The 27,052-nt window shown below is 33.2% G+C and overlaps 1 protein-coding gene across 1 annotated transcript in view; it reads right to left on the bottom strand.

Annotated features, from left to right (window-relative positions):
- Window positions 1-27,052, bottom strand: part of WDR17 (WD repeat domain 17) — a 67,728-nt gene that overhangs the window by 11,712 nt on the left and 28,964 nt on the right. Inside the window, exons 8-22 of the mRNA XM_025050025.1 lie at window positions 24,569-24,737; window positions 21,441-21,532; window positions 19,158-19,240; window positions 17,407-17,493; window positions 14,141-14,305; window positions 12,228-12,430; window positions 10,941-11,090; window positions 10,724-10,854; window positions 10,297-10,422; window positions 9,153-9,308; window positions 7,435-7,499; window positions 4,787-4,919; window positions 4,228-4,319; window positions 3,196-3,295; window positions 2,253-2,392 (exon numbers count right to left, since the gene is read on the bottom strand). Of these exons, the coding sequence (XP_024905793.1) occupies window positions 2,253-2,392; window positions 3,196-3,295; window positions 4,228-4,319; window positions 4,787-4,919; window positions 7,435-7,499; window positions 9,153-9,308; window positions 10,297-10,422; window positions 10,724-10,854; window positions 10,941-11,090; window positions 12,228-12,430; window positions 14,141-14,305; window positions 17,407-17,493; window positions 19,158-19,240; window positions 21,441-21,532; window positions 24,569-24,737 (1,892 nt within the window). The remainder of the gene's footprint in view (window positions 1-2,252; window positions 2,393-3,195; window positions 3,296-4,227; window positions 4,320-4,786; window positions 4,920-7,434; window positions 7,500-9,152; window positions 9,309-10,296; window positions 10,423-10,723; window positions 10,855-10,940; window positions 11,091-12,227; window positions 12,431-14,140; window positions 14,306-17,406; window positions 17,494-19,157; window positions 19,241-21,440; window positions 21,533-24,568; window positions 24,738-27,052) is intronic.

Raw genomic sequence — 27,052 nt, 5'->3', positions numbered from 1 at the left:
AACTAAACGATCTAAAACTCTTTAATTTCACTATCAGAACAAGCATTTTAATTTGCTTAATTGAATTAGCTAATATTTTATATTGTAGAAAGCCACAGTTCATTTATTATGTCAGTTTTAAATATGTAATCATGAGTGCTTTTGTATCTAGGTTATAGGAATTGTTCTCATGACTTTGTAGTTAGTTTTATATGCTATAAATTATATAAATGAATTGGTATTCTGTAAAACAATAAAGTAAAAACAATTAATGATAATTTCTTAATATAGAATTGGTATTCCAATAAAATAAAATATAAAATTTTCATTAAACATTTTTTATAAAACTAGATAATACCTGTATCCAACAGATGGAAAGCTAAAAAGAAAATAATTTTGTATATGAGTGCTATAAATACGCAGTGAGAACCAAGAAGCAGCAAACTTTAACCAGTAAATATAAAATTTGAATTTTTGGTTTATAAAATTATGAACATTCTCTTGAAATTATGCTGCTATCCGAATTATTATTTTTTAAAATTTATGGAGCTCTATTACAAATTTGCCTTGGAAATAAACCTGAAATAATAGACATATAAAAGAACTCTTAGGCGGGGGGTTACAGGGAAACAGAAGTTTGTTTTATATGAAAAACAACTAAGACATATAATCAGTTGAAAGATTTTTAGAACACTTTTAAATTTAATATCTATTTTTGTTCTTTTTACCTTCGCTTTTTTTAAAAAAGGAATCACATCTTATTTAGATTAGATGATGATTTTTAGCATGCAGTCACCTTTGTGAATAAATAATTTGAATAAATAATTGTGAATAAATAAATAGTTAGACCTCATGCTTTGGGATGGTTCTAAGGCAAGTCAGGATAACTGCAATTGACTACTATAGTTCTTGACACCCCCAGATAAGAAAGTGGTATAGTGTGAGAGCTGCCAGAGACTAAATGTTTGTGTTCTCCCCAAATTCATATGTTGAAACCTAATCTCCAGTGTATTTGGAGATGGGGTCTTAGGAAGGTGATTAGGTGAGGAGGGACTATTGTCCTTACAAAAGAGGCCACAGAGAGCTCCCTAACCCCTTCCACGTAGGAGCACAGCAAAAAATGGCCAATTATTAACCAGGAAGCCAGCTCCCATGAGACACCAAATCTGCCCGCGCCTTGACCTTGGAGTTCTGTTTTTAGAACTGTGTGAAATAGATTTGTATTGTTTATAAGCCACCAAGTCTGTGGTATTTTGTGATAGCAGCCTGAACTGACTAAGGCAGTAGCTAAGAGCATAAACTCTAGAGCCAGTTTATGTAGCTTTGAACATTAACTCTTACCATTTACCGAGACCTGAGGCTAATCAATATCTACTGTATAGTATCTGCTGAGGTATTTCATGCAAAGTGCTTAAATCAGTGCTAGGCACACAGTAAGCAGTATAGAAGTGTAGTGAGCTGTTGTTGTTGTTGTTGTTGTTATTATTATTATTATTATTATTATTATTATCTGTAGTGTTCAATAGTGTATCGTTCCATCTTAAGAGTGGTATGGTATGTGTGTGCATGGGGTGTACAATGGGGAGAGGTCAAAGGCCTGATAAACAAGTTTATTTAGAAACTTCTTGAGAATCTATGTATTTTGGGAAAAGAGAAGATAAAAGTCTAAAATCATCTTTATTCGACACATATGTATTGAATGACAGCACCATATCTTTCCTAAAAGTGCCTCCATAATGAAGGACTGTCTGCCCTAAGAACAAGCTCTACAGATATGAGCAAGAATTGACTTGACTAGGATTTCCAGGTTACCTAAGGGGCTTTCCAGGGTCTGTCTCTTAAAGTACTGCCTGAGTTTGGGAAAATGCCCTATTCCAAGTCTCCAGCTAAACCATCTTTGTTATTCTTCTCCTTTAGAAAAGTGACTTCATTTTCCAAACCTTAAATCAAGACATAAGATTTGATAAGATTGACTGTAGTGGACATGTGGGAATGTGTGGTCTTGATAACCTTAAGTACACTTTATTGTCTCATGATGCTTCAAGTGCTTGAAATTACAGCTGGGCTACTTCAGAATGGGTCATGGTAGATTTCATTATACAACCACCGTAGTATACAACTACATTCTCATATCACTATTTCCTCCCGCAATCTTATCTTTTATTAAAAAAGGAGACCCTATACTCTCCCAACACGTTATCAAATGCAACTTACAATATTTAAAAAGTGCATTCCATCACCATGAAATTATTTTTTAATTTATAAATTCTTACCATATTGGTATCATCATGCATTTTCTCGCCAATAATTCTAGGGCATAGTGGGTTGCTGGTGCTGCAGACTCTCCTAGGACTGTGCCCACAGAGACCGCCAACTCCAGTTCATTTCCACGAATCAGGTCTGTCATAGCAAGCTTTCTCGAGAAGAAAACAATGTCTTCAGTTTCGTAGACGCTGGGTAGGATGACCATTCCCATCAAGCTCATAAAGTAGATAAGATTGTATTAACCAATAATCAGTTATTCCTATAAAACGTTGAATATAATATTTCTATAAAGTATGTCAGTGTAACTGCAATTTTCAAATGGAAAAGTCGAAGGGACATAAATTAAATTTCATAAGGTCAGAATTTAAGAGTTTAGAATCCTTGCTCATATTTTTGTAATTAATAACAGTCTCTCTGCAATATCCTCAACATGTTTTTGGTCTATCCAAAAAAAGTAAATTCTTAAAAGCTTCTCCAATGGTGTATAATGATTATCAATATGTCTTAAAGCCAATATGTCTAAAGATACATGAAAACAGAATCTATATCTTTACTTAATATTTTCCTTAGTACATTATTGGGTCAAAAGAAAAATACCTTAAAATATAACTTGTGAAGAATATACTAAAGTATACTTAAAAATAAGTGCTTTCAAAAGTTGGAAATTCTGAGCCCAAGTGCAGTGATTTTCCCTTTACAAAACTACTGCTTCTCATATATGCTGAAATACTTAAGGTAAGGTTGTTACAAATACGTATCTGTGATAAAAATATAAATTTTTAAAAACATCTCAGAGTCTGTAGAGTTACTGCTTTTTAGGCATGTAATTATTCTGGCTTGGAAAGCACGCAAAACCAGATCTTACACAGGAAGTCATCATGTTTTTTCCCTTCAATTAACATGACATCTTAAGAGCTTTTCATTCACATAAACCAGTCTGAAACGCTGTACCTCAATATCATCTACAGCAAGGTGGCAACATGCAGCTAGTACTGCTCGACCGTCCTGAAAATACCATTCTGCCAGTTCCTTACTGACTGTGTGCAGGAGTCTAGAAAAAAAAGTATATATTCTAGATAAACACAAGCATTCTATCATAAAAGTGAACTAATACCCTTTTATAAAAAGCTGATTAAGGCATCGAACAGAATTTAATTTGACGTCTTTGATTTAGGTATAAAGCCTGGTTTGGAGAAAAATATCAGGAAAGCAGTCTTTCTTAGTAGAATGAGCTGATAAGCCCACCCAATTGGTGGAAAAAAAGCCTAATTTTTAAAATTTAGATGGTGACTGGAATATGGGTAGTATATGTCAGATCTTTAAAATGCCAAGTTGAGAAATGGTAGAGCGTCAGCAAAACACCATTGTTGGTCTCAATACATTATTTGCTTAACATTTTATGATCCCTTTTTACTTGATAGGTGTCCTAAAAGTTCAAATATCCTATTTTTAGGGTAAAAATAGGAGCCAAGTGAAGAGGCAAGGGAAGGTAGATTGCCTGATTTGAAAAAAGTCAAAAGGCTGAAGAAATTCATTTCTCTTAAAAACATAACTATTTGGATTTCTTCTTTGGAGGAGGATTAACTGTTATTCCAGATACTAATATTGGGGTCATGGGGTTATGAACACAATTACCATGATATCACCCACACTGACTTTATAGCGAAACATTAATAAGCGACACACTTTATTTTCACTGCTCCTCATTCCCAACAGGTTTGCTCAGTTTTTAAGTGTTTAGGTGCTTTATCTGCAATCTCTTTACTAAAATGCATTTTGTTTCTCTGAAAGCTACATAGAGTGTGTCCAGGCCATGTCTACATTCCTGCCATTTCCTCATTTATCGGGGATGGATGCTGCAATGGAACTAGATTATGGTGAGAAATGCACAAGTCCTCTGTAGACAGATAAGGATGAACTACAGGTCCCTCAAAAACTCCTAAAGGGAAACCAATCATAAAAATATTGACCCTAATCACTTACTCATTAAAGTCTTCCTTGCAGATATCATCAGAGTAGGAAGATCCTTTAGGTGCAGAAACATGTGAGGTTTGCATATTTCCCTCACAAGCAGCCTAAAATTTAACGAACATTTCAATTAATCTTTAGCTAATTGTTAGGAATTGGCCAATTTCAGAATATTATTTTGAGCAAGGTATACTTAAATCATGTTTGAAATTTATACTGCGTTTTGGAGATACCCTTAGAATTTTAAAAAAGAAATGGACTTCATTGTATCAACATTTACTTGAAGCTTCAAGTAAATAGTTACGAGAAAATGCTGTTCAAGCATATATAACGTTCGGCAGCATACAAAGGTTCAGAGTTCAGAGGTGTTTATATGTGTAAGGATCTAAAATAAGTTTAGTGATCAGAGCAAAGATAGTGCGACTGAAATGTTGAGATAGAAGGCCGGGAGGTGGGCATAAGCCAAGCCATCTATAACTTTGTCATTCATGTGAAGGCGAGTCAGTCAACCAAACTTTCTCCCTTCCACATCCACCCACCAACATATGCAGCCTGTGTAATTATGTGCATGTACCTGTGCAATAAGCAGAGCTTCTTTAAGTTGACCTCTGGACATGAAAAAATTAACTAATTTTTTTACATCACCAATGGCTATGCAGTATGGAATGACATCATCCTTATCTTCCTGGATTAATTGATCAGCTCTCCTAATAAAATAAGAATTTTTTTTTTTTAAATACACTCATTTCAAGGTTCTCAGTTGGACTGAAATTTTTCTGACATATCTGAAATTTCTAAAATTGGAAGATTTATAAAGCCGTTTTGCATATCATTTTTAAAAAGAGATTTTATGATCAGATCATAACATGGAAGACAAAATTTTTCTGAAATAATACTATACGTACTTGTTTTCCCTTAGAACACTACATATTTTCATATTTAAAGGTACTGAACACTTCAGATCTTAAAATTAATGTAGCTTACCTATTAATATGAACAATATGTTTTTCTGAATAAGTCGTAAAATTGATATGTGTGATGGGAAGATCGCTCTCAACTGGATTAATAAATATGTGGGTGTGTACCTTAGCACATTGATGAACAGTGAGCCTCTAAGTGCAGCTAGCTTTAGAAATCATTAAAAAGTATAATATAAGAACATAATACTGATAATAAAATGCAGAATATTGTTAAGTACCCCAAGCAAGGTGGTTTAAAGAAAAATAATATTCCAGATATGTAAGGGGGAAAAGGGATCCTCATCTTGGAGATTATGAACAGTTTATGTGTGTGTGTGTCTCTTTATCTATCACCTTCTGCTTCTCTTTTTCTCTTTTCCTATCTAAGTCCCACTTTCTCAATGACCAACCTAGTTAATTCCACTATTAATGTTTAACCTCAGTTTTGTTGAATACAAATTTGGTATAGTTAATTTATACTGGCATTTGAATTAAACTACATTTCAATTGCCAGTCTTTGGGTAGGTATAGTGGACATTTCAATGTTGTTTGCCCAGCTCACTGTAAACAGTCTCCAATTCAGAGGGTCATTGTGATTTTCCCCAATGGCTATGTTTTTAACATGTGACCGTGATTTCCTTGTTATAGCTGTTTAGGAACAATATTCTCCCAGGCATTTGGAACTAGGACTGAGAGACTGCCAATCAATCCTCTAAATGGCGAGGTCTATAAAATATAAACTTTTAGAGTTGTGGGGAGGCCATTTTATGGCCACAATGTGAATGATGGACAGAGAAAATCAGGTGATGGTTTTCAAAGATAAATGAAATAGTTTTTGCTGAAGTTGATACGAAATTGTTTTGTGATATAAACATCCTCTGTTGACTTTATTAAGATTTCAGTGGAAGCAATAACATTTACAATTGTGCAGTGAGGGTACAGGAATGGGATTATTTGGAATCTTAGAGTTTGAGTAGGAGTCGGCCTGAGGGCTGGAGTCGGCCTGCTTCTTAATTTATAGTTGGGAAAGCAGTTGGTAGGGAACACTCTCCTTTCTCACAGCAAATGTCTGAATCCTTTGAAATTTCGTGCTTTGCCTGTGGTTGACTTTTATTTGTACGTGTGAGTTGCAGTTGAATTTTTTCCTAAACCATGTACCATGGAATAAAAATCAAAACTTTCCATTTTTAATGCCAGATATAAGGTGAATGCTCATTAAATATTACTCTACAGTCCTGGCACAATATTGACACATAGGGAGTATTAAATAAATATTTGTTGAATGAATGAATAGAATAGAGAATAATCTTATGATGTGGATTCAAATGTGTCCCCACAAAATATATGTTAAAGTCCTAACTCATGGTATTTGTAAATTCAACCTTATTTGTAAATAGGGTCTTTGTCGATGTAATTATTTAAGACAGGGTTATACTGTATTAGGGTAGACCCTAAACCCCACCTGACTGGTGTCCTTATTAAAAGAGGGAAATTTACACACAGAGACACATGGGATAATGCTATGTGAAGACAAGGCAGAGTTTGAAGCCATGTGTCTACAAGCCAATGAATGCCAAGGACTGCCAGTAACAACCAGGAATTGGGGAGGAGCATGGTCCTGATCTTTCTCAGAGCCTTTGGTAGGAACCAATCCTACCAACAACTTGATATCACACTTCCAGCCTACAAGGGAATACATTTCCATTGTTTTGAGCCACACAAAACAATGTTTGTTTATTATGGTAGACCTAGGAAACTAATATATCTTAGAAAAAATCTTGTTTATTACATTTTAGAATAAGGACATCTGGTTAAGTTTGCTCAATGGTCAAACTCTTCTTTATCATCGATACCTCAATTATATCCATGGAGAAGAAACGGCAGGAATTAGTGTCTACAGAGAGAATTTCTGAGATTATTTATAGAGTAAGTATTCTACAAACATTTGGTAACCTTCAGAAAATTTTATCACTTATTTTTCAAAAGCAATACAGTAACTAGTGACTATGTTTACTAATCTGTCATTTCTTCCATTGACACGGGGAAATTTGTCTTCCATTGTCTTTATCAGCTGTTAGGTCAAATATAAGAATACAAAAATGTCTTGTAACTGATTAATTAATTGTATCAGTAGATATAAAATTCAGTTATTATTTAAAAGAGCATAAAAGTAAAAATCTCAAAAGTTGCCATCGTATTTATATATTGTTTCTATTTTAACATATTTAAAAACATTTATTAGGACACAGACTCTCTGCCTCACCTCTGCATTAATTTCTTCCAGTATTTCACAGAGACCCCTGGTGCAACTGACAAGGCCTTGTCCCACTAGAAGAGAAGAAAAGAAGGGCTGAAACAGCCATTGTAATTGCACTGTTCAATTCTCAACAGACTTTTTAAAATGAACTCATATTGATAATACAAGTTTTTAGAGTATTTTTAGAGTGTTTGGATTTCTAGGATTATTTTATATTCTAACTCATAAATTCTATATATTATAAATATTACTATATTTTAAAATAAAGCGATATATAAATTGTATTATTTAGCTGAGAAAATCTCAAACCTGGAGAGAGAGAACCAGAGGAGAGAGGAGGGAGAGGGAGAGAGAAAGAAGGTAAGGATGGGGGAAGGATAATAACTAAGTATGTGGTTTGAAAAATATATTAACTCATCTTCCAACACAACACCAGAATAATTTGTTCTGTGGTACTCCATGGTACTCCACATTCTCTGTTCAAAATAATATATACTAAAATTTTTATTTCACTGTTAATCATATTTAACAAATATGACATTTATTTCTATTTTCATTCTGTCCCTACTCATTTTTATAAATTTCATTTATTGTAAATTCCTTCTTTACAGTTAATAATACCTATCTTCATATTTTAAAAGTTAGACTACTATTAAAGGAGTTCGTTGCTCAATCAAGGCTGATTGTGATTGTTACTTAAAAATATGGATTTCACTGATTTCATGTCTAGAACTGAGGAAAAAATATTCTCAAACATCGCTACATGAATCATAATTTCATTTTAAATAGAGCTCTAAAACAGTAGAGTCCTATTTCAATTAAGGCTAGAAAATTGTTAATTAGCCTAAAATAATAATTTTGATATCTTTTATTATAACTTTATTGCTGTTTTACTTTATATCATTTACAAGTATTAATATCATAGTTTGTAATTATAAAATTAATTAACTTAGAGCTTTCCAAAAATGATCAAGTATAAGATGAGTCCATGCTACTCTAATCTTTTTTTTTGGAGGGGTTGGAGAATTTTGTTGAACTAAAATACATATGGAGAAAAATGAAAAGCTCAATAGGTTTTCACAAACTGAATATAGTCATGTAACCAGCACCCAGATCAAGAAACAGAAGCCTTCGCCTTCCTTGCTTTATTTTAGTTACCACCCACTTTCCAAAGGTAAGCACTATGCCAAATTTTAACAGGATAGATTAATCCTAACCTTTTTGAGAACTTTGTTTTATCAATCCAGTCCTCTATAAAAATCAGGATGTGTCACCAGATGATCCTCAGTGGAAACCCTCTTTCTGGCCAGTGTGGAATTTAGTTATGACAAATAGTATTAAGAAGGGGATTTACTGTGGGCAACATAGATATATTTTAGGAATCAAAGATTCCAGCCTGAGACAATGGTTCTCAAAATTTAACATGCATGAGAATAACCAGGAGGGCTTATAAAAGCACAGTTTGTTGGGCTCCATCCCCAGAGTTTCTGATTCTGTAGGTTTGGATGGGAAATGCACATATAATAGGTTGTCAAGTAATGCTGATGCTGTTAGCCTTGATTCTTACTTTAATGACTACTGTTCTAAGGCATACACCTGATTATCAGATGGCAGAGAGCTAGTTAGATCTAAAAAAAAAAAAAGGATAAGCTTAACATTTAGTATTTAACTAATACTTAGAATACTTTGTCGAACTCATTAATTTTGCTTTAATAGCACATTACCTCTCCAAGTTCAACCATAAGTTCACAATATCTCTGAATTTGCCCTAATCTCAAGTGGATTTCAGCAGCTTCCTTCAGTCTTTCTTCTTTAGTAGGAACACCAATACCACCACCGAATTTAGACATCTTGACTGTTGTTAGTTCTTGGGCTTCAGACTGGTCATAAAAAAAATAAAATTTTCTAAATTTCATTACACAAGAGCTGGTGATAACAGATAACTGTGAAAGCATTATATAGATACATATTTTAAAAACACATAGCACTGGAAATGAAATATTTTAAAAAATCAATACTTTAACTCTACAAAATATGATACCATTTTAAACTCAGTGTTTTCGTGTGGGTGGGGAGCAGAGACTCCTGGTGTGGGGGTGGATAGGCTAAATCTCACTGTCCTTAAAACTCACCAGGTGTTGTGTTTACACATGGATTCAGAGACCAAAACGTAGTGAGTGATAAAATGATATATAACTGCTGAAAAAATATATATAGGCCTTTTATGAAAATTAAAATAACTGGCTTACTCTAATTGGCTCCTATTTGTCAATAGGTAACTGTTATAGATATCATGTGTTTAGTTTGTGATTAAAAAAGTGCTTCTTCTTTATGAAAATAACTGTTCTTATGACCATCAAATCCATATCCCTTTCACAGTTCTCTCCGTGCTCTAACAGTTAAGCTCACCATTGACATTTCATTGCTATTTCTTCTTTCTGGTTCTAGGACTGGTTTGCTGTTGGTACTGTATGTTGCTTCAGGTTTAAGGTAACTAATAATTTTGTATTAAAATGTATTAAGAGCTATAATATGATCAGTTTTAATAAAACGTATTCAGAATACAGCCTATTGGGCCTCTGAGACTAGAGTCAGAATAGTGCATATGTCACGGTCATCTGGTTGTAGGGTAAATATAAGGTGTTTCATGTAGTTCCAAGTGATCTTTGAAAAATTTCATGAAGTTCAACTATGCATGGCTGCCTTCAACTGTTATCATGTTGGTTTTTATTAAAGATTTATTTCCTCCATGTTTGCTTATTTCAGTCTACAAACTGCATAAATTTTTAAAATAATCTTTATATTTTAACAGTGACAAGGCAAAAATTATTTTTGCTTGAGCATATAACATTTGCATACTTTACTTACTGTTCTGAATTTAATCAGATGTTTCAAATGCATTATTCCTTTACAGTAGTTCTGAGGAAGTAAGCTATCATCTTGCCCTCTTATCACGGCAACTAAGTTCCATAAATTGTCACTGCCACCTGGAGGCTAAAAAGTTGATATAGAATACCCAAAGATATAACAATGAATTAGAAACCAAACTATTTTGCATCTTCAAAAATATAATGCAGGCATGCGAAAATTGAAAATTAACAAAATAATAACTATGATTTATCTCATTTATTATTTCTAGTTTCCATTTGCTTTCTTATGCTGTATAAATTTTGTTCAGAGGGACCCACTGAATTGGGATGATACGTGTAAATATGTGATAACTTCATGACAATAGCTGCAATGATTCATTGTGGTGAAAGGGAAAATGTTCACATTTAATTCCTATTATACTTACTGACAAACATTCTGAAAACCATCTTAGTCTTTTTACTTGAGGATTACCAGTTAGTTTCTCTATTTCCTGTTTAATATCTCTTGACATTTTACCACACAACAGAGGAGGAGTGCCTTGTTGTATAACATAATCTGGAGAATAGACATAATTCAATGAGAAAAAATTGCTATAAAATATTATTTAAAAATAAAATCTAATACATGCATATTTTCAATACCAGAATTCCCGATAATTTCTTCCCAAGATCTGTCTGCCAGAATATTTATTTGTAAAGGAGCAATTAAAGGTGTTAATGACCACAGTCTCACTGTAGAGTCCCGGGAGCAGGAGGCCATAGTGAAGGGGCGGCTTGGATGGCATGTTAAGCCTGATGGAAAAAATAAACCTATTTTAATAAAAATAAACGTTGAAAAATATTTTTGATCTATATGCACTTCAGAAAACTTATACAAAATTGAAATTTTGAAGAAATGTTTCAAATAACATTTCTTTCTTGGCTAAAAATAATATGAAAATATAATAAATTATTTAGCATATTCTGTAAAAAATGAATTCAAACTGAATAATTATTAGAAAGCAAATGGTCCTGGAAGAAAATGTTGAAATTATATTTCAGTTTGTTAAGACCAATAGAGTGCACAGTAATTGGTGACTTGTTGAAATTATATTTCAGTTTGTTAAGACCAATAGAATGCACAGTAATTGGTGACTTGATGGATGGAAGGATGGATAGATGGATAGATGGATGGATGGACAGTTGGATGGATGGATGGATGGATGGATGGATGGATGGAAGTTCTAGCTACAAGAAAAAGTTGAGGACCTTTCAATTTAAAATGTTCAGAAATGGGGTTTTCTCTCACACTCAGTCCCACACTGCCTCAATTAAAAGGCCATTGTGGTAAAGCACGTGGATACAAATGGCTAGATTAGATTTACTTTCTTTAAGGAATTAAATTTGCATCCTTAATTCACCTCCTTACTCTCATCAAGGTTTGGGTGCTACAAATGAGAGTAAAGTGTTGTGCAAAAGATAAGAAATTTGATTTTCCATACCCAGCTCAATAATATTAAAAAACAAAACATTACACTAAATATCTATGAACAGAGGTAGAAGAATGACTAAATAAGCTTTATCTACTTTATTAATGATTTCCTGTTTTACAACTTATCTCTGAAGTGATGGTAAGAGAGGGAGAAAAATCCAAGCCGTGTGTGTGTGTGTGTGTGTGTGTGTGTGTGTGTGTGTGTGTAGAAACACAAATATACCCTTAGAGAGAGAGAGGAAGATACTACAATGCTAACAATAATTACCTTCTGATAATTTCTGATGATGTTTTCTATTCTGTGTATTCTCATAGTTCAATAATAGACTATAGTTTCTAATGAGAATAATGTTATTTTTAAATGAAACACTGCAAGACTTCAAAAAATACCATATTGCTCAAAAATCATAATCATCATTAACATAGCAAAATTTAAAAGTACATGAAAAACATTTTACCATAAACATCTGCACCATGATCGTACACAGTATCCAAACAAGTTCCTTCCCGAGTGTCCCACACTTTTATAGTATAGTCCCAGCTGCCAGATATTAGTAGATATGGGATCTCAGTATTCCACATTAATCCCCTTACAGGTGCAGTGTGTCCGCTAAGAATATTTATGCAAGCATCCTGAGTATAATCCCAGATTCGAACAGAACTGAAACAGAATATTATGGACATAATACCATTCAAGTTATAATTTACTTAAAATATTAACATATTCTTAATGGAGCACACAATTATTTCTCAGTATATTAAAAATAGCATTTTCTATTTCAAGATAAGTGAAGATTCTCTTCTTTACAGCAGATGGAAATAAGTAATTAACTATGCCAGACCTACCTTATCCCAATATACAGTATTTTTTCCCTTACTTTTACTGGTCATTTACTAATGAATTAAACATACTATTAAATAGTATATTAAGTATACTATTTTACAGTTTATATGTTTAAAAAATTCATTTCTTAAAATAAAATATGCAGACCAGAGAAAGCCAAAGAAAATATGATTCATAAATGAATACAATAATTCAAGAGCACTCAAATTATTTATAAACAATGAAAATATAGTATTATAACAATGAATATTATTTGAAAAATCAATTCATAATTATGCTTATATTAATATAGTAAATCATCCCTTCATATTTTTGTTAGTAAAATAAGTTGTTTAGTGAGTGTGGAATCACTCTCAATCAAGTACAAAATTTAAATATAACTGGATTCATGAAATTAATTGAATCTACTAATTGTACAAGTACGAATGTTACTGAAATAAAATTTGAACTCAAAATAAACTTAAGACCTTCAGTGCCAACTTTGCTTGGACAATTCATATTAATTTTTAGTCATGAACTTATATCAAGATTATAATAGTTCAAAGGTTATATAATATGATAAAAGAAACATATATTTTTATTTCTTTAAGGCATAGCTTTTTCTGCTTTATATAAAAAGACTTTTCCCTTTATCCTAGTGCAGGACAATGTCCCATGTATATCACAACTTATTTTTTTTTCTGGTGCTAAATATGTTAGGATTTAAATTACTTTGATAGCATACTTTCATATATAAGACTATAATAGAGTCTGTAATAAGAGACTGGAACAATCTGAAAATGAACTCATATCAATGACCTTATTATAAGTAATATTTCAAGTGATAACCGACAGAAATCTAACAATTGTTTTATTACTAAATTTGATTTTATGCCAAAATTTCAAGATAAAAATTCTTAATTTTCAATATTAAATCTGTGGTTACTATCTGCTACAACTTTTATTTGCGTAAAATAAGATTTCTTATACCTAAATTTATCTCATACTCAAATAGTGACCAAATTTATTATGCATATCTATCATGTTTAAATATAAAATATAGACAAGATTTCAGAAATTTCCATAAAGACTAAAAAAAAGTTAAATCACTCTAATTTCTAAAATATCTTCTCTTCATACTAAAATATATGATCATCTTTTATCCCCTTCTTAAAGAAAAAAGAGTATAGCTGTTTTCTCATTAAAATGTGACCATTATTAAAAGTAAATTCTCTATATTTTACAGTGATTTACTTGTTTCAGATCTTCCCTTTCCCGATATAACCTTTTATAATTTTTGTTTCTGTTAACTTCATTGCTAATAAGATAGAAGTGGGCATCCAGAGTAAGCAAAGTAAGGAAATAGAAATCTGTGATGGCAAAATTTAATTTACTTTTTCTTGAATACAAGTAGATATTCGTTAACTGCTTATATTTTAAGTACATATTTAAAATATTTCCACATGTAAGTTGAGCGCATAAATAAATACATTTGTAGAAAAGCTTATGATTTAAAGTACTAGAAAATTAGAGTTCAAAAACACATACCTGTCATCAGAGCCACTGCAAAGAATCCCTTCCCTGAGAGGAGACCATCTAACATGGAACACTTTGGCTGTATGCCCACTAAATACTTTCAACGGCTGATCAGAGCTGGTGGCCACATAATAGACACGAACATTTTTGTCTTCACAGCCAGTGGCTATCATGTCTCTGAAGAATCGTCAATGGCACATTAAAATATAAAAAATTTGATATTATTTGTTACTGATCATTTTAAAATGTACATAGTTCTAATTTCTAAAGCTAGAATTTTTTGCTTCCTTCATGAAGTTAGACAAAGAACTTAGATAAATAAAAATATCATTTGCAGAAACTGCCCTAGTATGGAAAGAGTTTCTCTGCCAATGTTCCCTTTTTATCAGTTGGATTTTTATTTTATTTGTGTTAGATCAGAGATAATGGTATTTATATTTTTATAAGTTCTTTCTCAAATTGTCCAGATTTATAACTTCTTGACTATTTCTATTTCTCAGAACTTTATATTTTACAACAATTGGGTCTTAAGAAGGGTTTCCAATGGTGAGTGAGATTTGCTTACTTGCTGATAAGGAAATTAATTACTACACGTCCTGACCACTGATCAATTTTTTTGTGGTCTGGGGACAAATAATGTTTCTTTTTGGAAGGGCGCTGGGAGGCTCCCCACAGATCAGGGTTGTCTCATCTGACAGTGAGTCACAGTGCTCGTTTGCCAATTCTCTTTGGTTGCTTTCTGAACTTGAGATGCTTTAATTTTTTTGATTTAAGGACCCTCTAGAAATATAATATATAGATCTAATCTTTAAATGATCTTATCTCATTATTCTCAAAAGAGTAAGAGTAAGCTAAGCTTACTCTGATGGTCATACTTGGAACACTGTTCCCAAAGAAATTATGAGTCCTTGGCAGACCTGTAGAAATCATGTACCAACCGTCTCCCTGAAGAATGTTATCAATCACATATCCAGTCCCCATCCCTTAAAGGTAAAGAGGACTGTTTATATGTTCGATAAACAACAGTTACATATATTGGACCCACTGTCACAGAACACCTTACTCAAACTTCAAATGGTTGATTTTTGTCATGTGGGTTATTAAATGTATTTATTTAATCTTACTTGAAGAAATAGTTTTCAAGTTGGCATGCCAATCTGTAAATGTGCAGGTTACACCTGCCCAAGGCCCACTGGTAAATAAAATGGTTTCCATAAGTGGGAAATATATTTATTTGTATAGTGTGTGTGTGTGTGTGTGTGTGTGTGTGTGTATACACATATATGCAGATACCTAAGTATAAAACCTTAGAAATAAAATAATAAACATTCAAAGAATGTGTATATGGACATCTAAATTATATATTCAGAGATATCTTATTAATCAATTTTTATAAGTTCAGGGTATTTTTCACTTATTTCCTAAGATGTTAAGTGGAATATAAATATAGCGATTAGAACATTTTTAAAAGATTTTTAAAAATAAAAATGAAATTTATTAGGTAGGTTTGGTAGTAAGCATAATAGTTAAGTATAAAGGACTGTTTTGTTTTTTTTTTAAAAAAAATGCCTTCTTAACCAACAAAGCATATTGCATTAATAACTAGTTTTTATTTCAACTAGCCAAATGCTTATGAATCCTATGAAACCAAGAAATAAGAATATGGAATTGTTCCATTAATCAGATACAAGGTGATTTGTATATTGAACACAATGTTTGGCTAGAATATATCACTACAAAAATATATCACAGTTGCTAATCTCATGTAGCTTACATTTTAAAGGACGAGACAGTCAATTTCACAATTTTATTATGTTAAGTGCACCGAAGGCATATTATAGAGAAAGTTTACCTAATATGGGGTCAGAGAATGCTTTTCTCTGAAAGTGGTTTTGAGCCGAGAGCTCAGATAGGTAGAAATTATCTATATCCAACTCAGATGGGCTGTGCAGTGTGGGAGGGAGAAGAATCAGATAAAGGGGTCAGCATAAGGGAAAGCTTTGGGGTGAAAATGAGCTGGCTAGTTCAAGAAACTGAAAGTGTGGCTGGCTGCAAAGAACAGGGGAACAGCTTGAAATGAGATTAGTAAAGTACGCAGGAACCAGATTATGTAGGGATTTCCTTGTATGGCTTCCTAAGATTTTGCATTTTATCCTATGATCAGTGGAAACCTATTGAAGGATTTAAGCAGTAGGATGGTGTGCTCAGATCTGCATTTTTAAATGCTCATTCTGATTGCACATAGACAAGGCAGGGAGAAAGGAAGTGGTGACACTTCCTAAATCTGGAGTTGATTTAGAAGGCTTTTGCAGAAGTCCAAAAACAAACAAATATTATTGGTTTTGTTACAGGAGGGATGGTTGGAAAAAAGAAGACTATTTAGATAGAGGAGGTGACAAGAATTGATGGCTGACTGGAAATGGAAATCGAGAGATGATAAGGTATAATACTGGGGGAGAAGCTGGTCAAGAGCTCATTTTGCATATAACCTCTAACAGTGTGTTATGAATTATTCTATATTTACTGGAAGAAATACATAGATCCATCATTTTGTATATGCGATTTGACTCAAGTATAAGAACACAAGTATAAGGTTTTAATATTTTAATATATATATTTTTCCACCTACAATATGGAAACCGTAAGATAATTCACATTGTTTACACAATATCTAAAGAATGTTTGTTTTTAAATATAACATATCCTGTCAAAGAGAAGTTTGAAGCACACAATTTTTGGAAGTACAGTGACTTAAAAGGTCAATTTTAATGGAAGTTTGACATGGACTAGTTTTTAAATCTAAGCTGATTTTTACCTGATAAATACTAGGCTCTTAAGCAAGGCTGACCTTTCAAAACCATCCACGTAAGTTTCACACATTGGGAATCATCCAGTGCTGAAGCCTTAGCCTTATATCAGGGGCAATGGAAAGTCGTGGCAGAATGAGACCATTGCATAGATTCCTAAAAGGGTTAGAGAAAGTGCCATACTTCTCTGATAGAAGCCACTCATCGATTGGACTGATTTCCATTTTTCATTACTTAGCCTATGCTTTATCCTAAAGCATCAGAGGTTGTCTTGAGGCAGGAAACTGATATTTCTACATCATGTAAAAACCTCATAAAATAAAAATGGCCAGCTAGAAAAAATAATTACAAGGCTAGGCAAGGGGAATATCACCTAAAAAGAGTAATGAGTATTACATATGGGAATCATACTTTATGATTCCTTAAAAATCTCTGAAATGTGATTATTATTTATTTAGGAAAGATACTTACTTATTGTTTTGGCTCCAATCACAACCAAATACAGCAGCAGGATGTTTGTACTTGTGTAGCACTTTACCATCGATTGTTCGAATAATACTGAAATTAAATGTAATAAGTTAATAGGGAAAAAAACATTCTAAATAGTTAATTCAAGGGAACAAAGCCAGAATTGTACAATTCAAATATAAGTATTTTAGAATAGAGACCTCATCTGGAAAGCCCAGGGAACATTCAAAAGCACTGTGTAAATGATATAACCAATCATAAGCAAGTGTATTTACATAACATAGTACTAAGTATGGTAATCCATTTAAATCAATTTAAAGGTGATAAATTTTGATTTAGAAACTATTTCTTATAGAATATTTTTGATTGAGGAAAAACATAATGATATAACTAACATATATATTAGGTGTTCAGCTTCAAAATTTCCCAATTCAAAATTTATATTTAAAACAACTCATTTATAATGCCGGTTACATGAACTATTATTATGGCAAGTCCAAGGTGTATAAGTTGTAACATTTTTGTAGTATATTCTAAGTGATATAACTAGAAATTCAGAGGACCCCTTCTCCCTAAAAGGATACTATATATTTTAACGAAGCTCTAATACCCCACTATATTATTTCCATAATGCAAGGGCTATTGATTCCTTTAGAAAGAAAAAAAATAATATGTATATGAATTAACGTATTACAGGGTTTTAAAAGTTTTTAGAAAAGGCTCTGTAAACCATCATTAGGTCCACCAAACTTTTGAGGTTACTAAGGGGTGGTGATGACCTATGCTTACAAGACTTTAGTCATTGACTGTAGTATTTATCCAATAAGTCGAGCCCTGAGAGTACATGGTAAAGCTAATTACGTATTACCTAATCAAAAAACACTCAGGTATATCTTTTTTAGTTTGGCATGTATCAATTAGCAAATAGTTCTTTTCAAGGGAGAAAAATCACTAAAATTGTTATTTGTGAAAATTTTAATTTTCTGGTCAAGAATTTTGGTTTCCATAGTATTTTTTTTCCATTGAAATTAAAAAGTGAAGATAAGAAAATTGGGCTGGGTATCGCAAGACAAGACAAATGACTATATTCTTAACAACCATGTGTGAGTGCATCACCTGTCAAAGATGACAATACCTATAGCTACAGGGTAACATCATCTGACTAAAAACTTTTTTTCAGCCCAAAGCCAATTCTTTCACATATATTTTTTAGAAAGCTACTTTTTCCTAGGACTTAACAGAATTTTAAAAAGCACATATTTCTGAAACAGAGTCAGAGAAGTTAGTTTCTAAAAAAAGGCATTTCCCACATGAATTACCTTATTCCTCTTTGCAAAGGCTTTTTATTCTTTTATAAATAATAGCATCTACAAAACTGTGAAGAAGTTTCTAGAGCACTTGATATCTTTTGAATCACTTGTAAAACTGAAGTACCACACCCTCAAAAATATGATGAGAATCATGTAGACTCTTTGAAGCAATTCACAGTCTTTCAGTTATAATTCAGGTAGCATTTTCATTTAGAAAGCAATTACTGGTTTACTTATTTATTGAACATTATTGCATTATTATTTATTACTGATATATCACAGCAATATATAATGTACCTATATGGGCTTATAAATATTTATGAGAGTTGGCAGAGCTATATAAAGTGACCTCATCAAAAATTTTAATATATGTGCTATTAGGATACAATTGGTATTATCGAATGTATCTTTTGTAAACAGTATAATTCCATACGCAGTACTTACCAGAAACCATCACCACTGCAGGTTGCTATTCTTTTGGAATCTTTATGACTCCAGGCAATGCAGAATATTCCATTTTTTCCATGCTTCAAAAAATGCAAAATACCTATCAATAAGAAATAATTCACCCCTTTTTTTTCTTATTTATTTACTTCTTCTGGGTATTATTTTTCTATTAGGAACTTGCCCTAAGTGATGCTAACAGAGGCATTACTGCCAATAATAGAAAGCTGAATACATACTTTAAGAATGTGAAAAGTAGCCACACTTAAACAAAATCGTTGTTTCAAAACATGAATTGTATGTCTTCTAGTTCTTTTTTGTGGACCCTGGTAAAGAACCAGAATCTGTTTGTTGGGCCATCTGTAGAATTAAGCTCAGCTTAATGCCTTTTCTGTAAACACCAGTTTGGAGTTGAAGATAGTTATCTGCTACCCTACCCAGTACAATTACAACTATAGTGTAAGAAATATATTTAAAGTAATTGTTATTGCTTTTCTCAATTTCAAATTTTATTTTTATAAAAACAAAAGAGAACAGATTTAAGATTATTATTATATCAAATCACTCTATATTTATCTGTTCCTCCGCATTCTTGGACTGGGAGTAGGTAAAGGAACATAGTCATAGCTGCTATGATGATAATTTTTTAAACCACAAGGAATATATTATACATAGGAATGTCATTCAACAACTGGGTCATGGGTATATAAAGACTGCAATCAATCCATTTCCAAATTTTATTGAAAAGATTTCAATCTTAAATTGTGGCTGCTGTTAAGGGGAGACTAAAGTAACATTTTATCCTGAGTTTTAAGGTTGTTTTACTAAGGTCTCTAATTTGCTGTTTTTACCTCTTTGGGGGTCAAGGTAGGTAGGTTTATAAAGATGGATACGAAAATGGAGGTAGTCTCTATACTCAATCAGTAGGAGGAGTGGAGACCTTCCGCCTGCTTTGTTTATCCCCATGTAGAGCTCACTTATGGCCCTCTTATATCCTGCATTTCCTTTTCTGAGGCATATGTAACTTAGTTAATTGAACCTGGCATTATTGATTATTTCCACATTTATTCTTCTAGATTTAAGCAATTTTGACATTGGTCTTAACTATCCTATTGAAAGCTACAAAGACATGAATGCTCATAAGAGATGTTCTTGATGCTAAGATGCTAGGCTGCTGGAATCAGGCAGATATTTTTAGTCACAAGTGGCCAAGATGCCATAAGAAGAGATCAACAGATCTGACACCTAATTAAGTCAGAAGTTTCTTTTTCAGGTTCATTTCTTCTCATATCATTATTTGTTATGGGATAAGTGTTGTTCTGGTGAAGGGGAGGACAGAGCACAGGTTGAAGGCATTGCTGAACTGAACAGGTATTATTATGTAGAGAAAGGAGAAGATGTAACCACGCAGTTCTTTGTCCTCCTCCAAGAGCAAAATTGCTTATTGGTGGTTGGTAGTTTCCCTAATACTCTGCACCTGCCACATTACTTCAGTAACCTCCAGAAGATCATGGCTTCTTGATCCTCAGAGGAATAAGTCTTTTGTATAAACAATTTTAAAGCCTTAAATACATAAACAATTTTCATGTTACATATTTAATAAACTTTAACAATAGTCATTTGATATGAATAAAATTTCAAGACAGTGAAAGACAATCTGAGATCCTGTCATAATTCCCTCAACTCATATCTAACATACTGTAATGAGATAATATGTATTTTCCAAATATTAATGTAGCTCGATAAACTATACATGACAATTTGACTCCAAGCAGATATAAAAGTACAATCTGTGACATTACAAATAGGAAGAGGGGAGGTTTTAGGGCTTGTCCTGGAATAACAGAATTGGAGAACTGGAAGGAAATCTAAGAAATTATAGAATCCAACATCACCATCTTATAGGTGAAGAATCAGGTTCAAGGCAATAAAGCAAGTGTCCTTTCAAGAGCTAATTAGTAACAGAATAAGGACTGTAATTTGGGACTTGTTCTGAGTTTAGTTTTCTTGTAACTACTTAATATTTGCCAAGATAATTTTGTGGAGGATGACTCAATATTCCTTTGAATCTCCAATGCAACTTTAGGTGGATCTTTATATCTTAGATTCATCTACATTTTTCAGGATTCATTTTAGCATGTGACTGGCCTCCTGGATTTTTTTATAATTGAGAGAACATAATACCGTCTTGTGATTGACTATTAAATTAGGAGAGAAAAGCATTTAAAAATATGAAGCAGTAGAAGATATTAGGTTATTCAGCTAGTAATAAATACATCTTACCTCATTAAATCGCTGTACCATTTTGCCCTTTTTAACATCCCAAATAAAAGCACCATTTTGGGAAGTTGCTCCAGCAATACAATTCAAATCACCTTAGGAAACAATTCATTAAACATTATATAAAATGTTTGCCACAAATGTTATTCTTTTCAAAAATGTCATTTTTTAAATAAGACTTGTGATTTGCAAAATTTCTTTAAAAAATTATTATATGTATGCAAATATAGAGAAAGTAGTATAAATGGTTCCATCATATAGCTTCAAAAATTATCAAAATATGGTCACTTTTGCTTTGTCTACAGCCCCTACCAGATTTCTTTGGAGCAAACCTCTGACATTTTATCATTTCATCAATAAACACTTCAGGATGGATAGCTAAAAGACAGGGACTCTCTTATTAACAGGACCAAACTACAAAAAATTATTAGCAATTCCTTAATATTTCCACATATCCAGTCAGTATTTACATTTTTCTGACCATCTAGTAATTTTTTTAATGTTTAGGAAAACATTTAGGTAAGCAAAACACATGAAAAAAAAATCAGTTTCTCTATCAAAATCATTAAACAATGCCCTTTATTTTTAAGAAATAAAAAAAAAAATTCTGAAAATCAAACTGCTGCTAAGTTAGCAGATGTTCAAGGACTTCAGTATTTTTTGCAAGGCAAAGAAGAGGTTTTCACCACTAAAAGAAAGGAACAGTTGTCATCTGCTACCTAGGAGTGAAAATATGGAGGGACTACTTTGTGACTAATGATTATAAGCACTAAAAATAAAGTAAGTCTTCACTATATTTCTAGTATTTTCATTCTGTCCTCACTTTTTTGGGTTCTTAAATTACTGGAGAGAGTTTCCATATTTATTTGCACTATTTTTTCTTCTCCTGTGGTATGTACTCTAAAAAGAGAGAAAATTACACAATCATCTATAACCTCTTATCTATATGAATCTTTGTTAATCTTTTCAATTTCATCTATACTTACCTAAAAATAGTGATTCATCAGTAATCATATTTCAAAAAATCACAGAATTTTCTTTTTTCAGCACTTTTACTTTCTTGAGACAAATTTTCAATGTAGAGAGTAAAATAATACTTTAAGTAAGATTAAGGCCTTTTGTGTTCTGATTTGAAACAATGGTTTTACAGTCACAATTTCCATTCAAGTTTCGGGTTTGAGACATATACACTTTGTAGGAGAAAGAATGTTCAACTAATAGCTGCTATAGTGCTACGTCTACACTGGCTGATCCAATACTTACATCACTAGCCAGGAGAACCTGCTGTGAAGATACATATTGTATTGATTGAGAGCATAGGCTTAAAAGTCAAATTGACAATTGTTCAAATCTTGATTCCACAACTACTCACTACTTAACCCTGGGTAAGTTACTCAACCTCTCTGACTTCAGATCCTTTTTAATAAATATTGACCATCACAGCAAAAAGTAAAATAGTGATGGAGGTGAAAAAGGGAGCAGCAGGTAAGAGAACTACTTCGTTCTTTTTGTGCTTCACTTCTTTATTAGTGAAGTAACATTTTTTTCAGTTAGGTTTATATTAGCACAAAGTACGTTCTGCTTAAAGGAACAACTACTGTCTTTAAGAGGTGGAAGTAAAGCCTTCAATAGTGGTTGGTTCTCAACGTTTTGTATCATGGACTTCTCTGAAAATCTGATTACTATGATAATTTTTGACAGACATAGGCATGTACACACATATGCTAAAAATTATTCATAAAATTCTAAGAGATACCCAGATTTTCCAAAGACATCTAAACCCCTGAGAGCCCATAAATTCACAGTTAAAAATCCCTGTGCATGAAGAGATAAGCCAAAAAATGAGCTATATTCTGGTTATATGTGTTTTAGATTAATATGTGACTAGTAGGACAAATAAGTAAAGCATTCTACATACTTTATAAAGTGAAATTCACTTAGGTGTGTACAATTATTTATTATAGGGAAATAGTGTTTTGAGAGACAGTGTCAGAGGTTTCAGAGGACATCTCTCCTTTATATACAGGAAGGTGTAAAGGTAGCATCTTTCAGAAATCAAAGAAAAGACCCTATTATGTCATAAAGGTTCTTCTATATTACAAAGGTGGAATGTATATAGAATTAATCACATGGTCACAAGTGAACTGTGATGTCATGTAATCATTCATATTTACATGATATAGCTGTTTTATATGTATTATAATTTCATTTTTTTAATTGTAATGAAATTTTTTGTTTAGTTTTAGTTTTTTAAAATTTATTTATTTTTAGGGGGGAGTGACATTGATTAACGAAATCCAGTAAGTTTCAAGTGTACAATTCAACAGTAAGTCATAGATATAGTGCATTGTGTGTTCACTGCCCTTAGTTAGTTTTCTGTCACCACATATTTGATCCATTTTACCCCTATCTACTACCCGCTTCCTCAATTCCCTCTGATAACCACTAGTCTATTGAACAGATATTTCTCTCAAGAAGACATACAAATGGCCAACACACATATGAAACAATGCTCAACTTCACTAGCAATTAGGGAAATGCAAACCAAAACCACAATGAGATACCATAACACCTGTTAGAATGGCTATTATCAATAGGACAAGTAGCAACACAAGTGTTGTAGAGGATGGAGAGAAAAAGGAACCCTCATACACTGCTGGTGGGACTGCAAATTGGTACAGCCACTATGGAAAACAGTATGGAGGTTTCTCAAAACACTAAGAATCGACCTACCATATGTATTATAATTTTTAGAAAATAAATTTTTAATTTTCACATATTTGATTCACATGAAAATATTAAGGAGAACTTCTTTCATGTAGAATGTATTATACACTTAGTAGCATAGTTATACAAATGCAGCTAACATTAAATAGGTCATAATCACCTGGATTTACTGTGGCTTTTTTATATAACTATGTCATATATAAAGTCCCAGAAAGCAAAGTACCTGTGTAGGAAGTCCATTCTAAAACCCCACAAAAAATGAACCAACAAATATATTGTTACTAATTTGCCTCTACAAGCATTTGGAGCAAGACAGCTTTGAGAGGAAGAAGATAATTCAAATGAAAATAAAAGTTAGGAAAGCCATTCAAATGTTTTCCTGCTTTTAATAAAATACTTCTTACCTGGAGCCCATGAAAGGGAATAAATAACTCCTTCATTACCCGGGGAAGTATACACTGCTGTTAGTGTGTTTATATCCCAGACTTTTATAGTGCCATCAAATGAAGCTGTTGCTAAGAGATTGGGATCATCAGGTTTGAATTTGCAGTCAAAGATAGTTTCCACATGTCCCTAGGAAAACAATACAGCACAAACCGCAATGTGTAATCAAGTTGAACCATGAACTGTCGTTTCCAAATATTAATGCAAACATATATATAGGCAAGTGAAAACATACAAAATTGGAACTACTGCTGTTGAATATTTTCTGTGCAAATCTGTATAGACCTAGATTTTATTCAACCTCAGTTCCTCAAATCAGCCACTAAACACAAAGATGTTCAAAAGTCTCATTTTCAACTTCAATTAAGTGCAAAAGCACATCTTTCCTGATTATTTATCATCTACAGAATACTATGCTAGAAATTTACAGAGCAATGAACTGTTAACAGTTATTATGTCATTTTGGTAGTATAATAAAACACTAAGATAAAAATGAAACTAAAAGTCCTTTAATGCAAATATTCTTTATATATACATATATATATACATATATATCAATAACATATTGCAAAAGAACTTCACAATTTTAGCAGAGAGAAGAAGCCAGCATAATCTCAATTTTTAGAGTCTTGTTCCAAAATTTTCTAGCAAGTTTATTCTTTGGAACTTGGAACGCTTGTCTCTGTTACACGGTGATTTGGATCCCAAACATCCTGCAAAACTGTAAAGTGGAATACACAGATATATGTAAACACATATTTCTAACGTGGAGCTTAATTACTGTGTGTCTGTGGGAAAATCTGTTAAGAATGTAATGTAAATATCCAGAGTAACCATTTGCCTTCTCTGCAACATTAGAGAATGGGAACTGAAACTTCTTCAAGCAGCAGTGCTGGGATCTGAGAGACAAATAAGTATAGGGACAGGGCTCTCTAGTGCCAAATACTGCAATAAAAAAGTACAGAGGGCACCCTTGAAACTCATGGTTCCACTGACACCAAAAACCACTACCCACATGAAACCGCACAGGGCTGCATGGCTCTCGTTTAGGGAGAGGAGAGAAAAATTTCAACGGTTAGCGAGAGGGAAGAAAGGTTGGATCAGCCATAGTTTCATTGACTGGAGTTGTTCTGGTTGTCATTGCCAACATTAAGAACATAATTATGAAAAAAAAATGGCGTAGATGATAGAGGCTCTGTTCATCCCTCTGGCAACCAAATCAAAGTTGTGATGGAAACAAGGAGCAGCAGCAAGGAAAAACCGATGAAAAATAGATGAACAAGCCATACAAATGGGGAGAAATCTAAGAAAGCACCCTGCAACGGCAGAAGGTAGGACCGGGTGAGGACATGGGGCTGCCCAGTCCCTAACAGCTGAGTGAGATGGAGGCTGCGGCAGTCACAGATGCCTCTTAAAGGGCCACATCTGTGAGCAGATTTTCACGGTGATGGGACTTGCTCACTCTGAGTACCAGTGCAGGTTCGGCTGTGCAGGGACTTAAGGGGAACACTGAGCTGTCGGAGTGAGGACCCAGGCAAGACTTGCTTCGTACAGAAGTGCTGGCAGTATCCATTGTTCTCCCCTCTCAAATGTACCCACCAGCGCTGCCACAGCTGAGTTATCATCAAACCGGATAACAGAGGTCGCTCCGCCCAGAAGAGTCCCTGAAACCCCACCTCCCCCAACTCGCAGCCCTACCCAAGCTGTATCCAGGTATATCCTCACTTAGTCAGGTGCCCCTTACTGAGCAGCACCTAGACTCACACTGAGGGCAGCTGGCCTCGGTTTCTGGTGTGGCCTTTTGAGGCAACTATAAGTACAGCTTCTGTGGATTGCTTGCTGAATCTTAACAGGTGGCCCCAGAGGGGCACAGACCGGGGCTAAATTTGGCCTGCAGCTGAACCCCTCTCAGGACTGTGCCACTGGACACCTACTTCACAAATTCACACTAATAAGACCGGGAGACTCAGGAGCTTTGCTTAGTACATAGAAACAGACACAGAAAGGCAGCCAAAATGGGAAGATAAAGTAGCAGAAACTATATGAGAGAACAGAACAGAGATCCAGAAATAATGGAGTCGAGCAATCTAATAGATGCAGAATTCAAAACACTGATTATAAAGATGTTCAATGAACTTATGGTAGGTGTAGATAAATTCAGTGAGAATTTTAATAAAGAGATAAAAAACACAAAAATGGAAATGGAAATTATAAAAGGGTGCCAGTCAGAAATAAAGAACACGTTATTTGAGATGACAAGTATATTAAATGGAAAAAATAAAGTGAATAAAGAAGAGGATCAAATGACCTACATAGAGGATGAGAAAGCCAAAGACACTCAATCAAAATAGCAAGAAAAGAAGAAGCCAAGACTATAATAATAATTTAAGGAGTCTAAGGGACACTATTAAAGGTCAAAATATCCATGTCATAGTGGTACCTGA

The sequence above is a fragment of the Pteropus alecto genome, unplaced genomic scaffold, assembly GCF_000325575.1.
Source record: "Pteropus alecto unplaced genomic scaffold, ASM32557v1 scaffold24, whole genome shotgun sequence".
NCBI lineage: Eukaryota > Metazoa > Chordata > Mammalia > Chiroptera > Pteropodidae > Pteropus > Pteropus alecto.
This window is presented reverse-complemented; position numbering and strand designations above follow the sequence as displayed.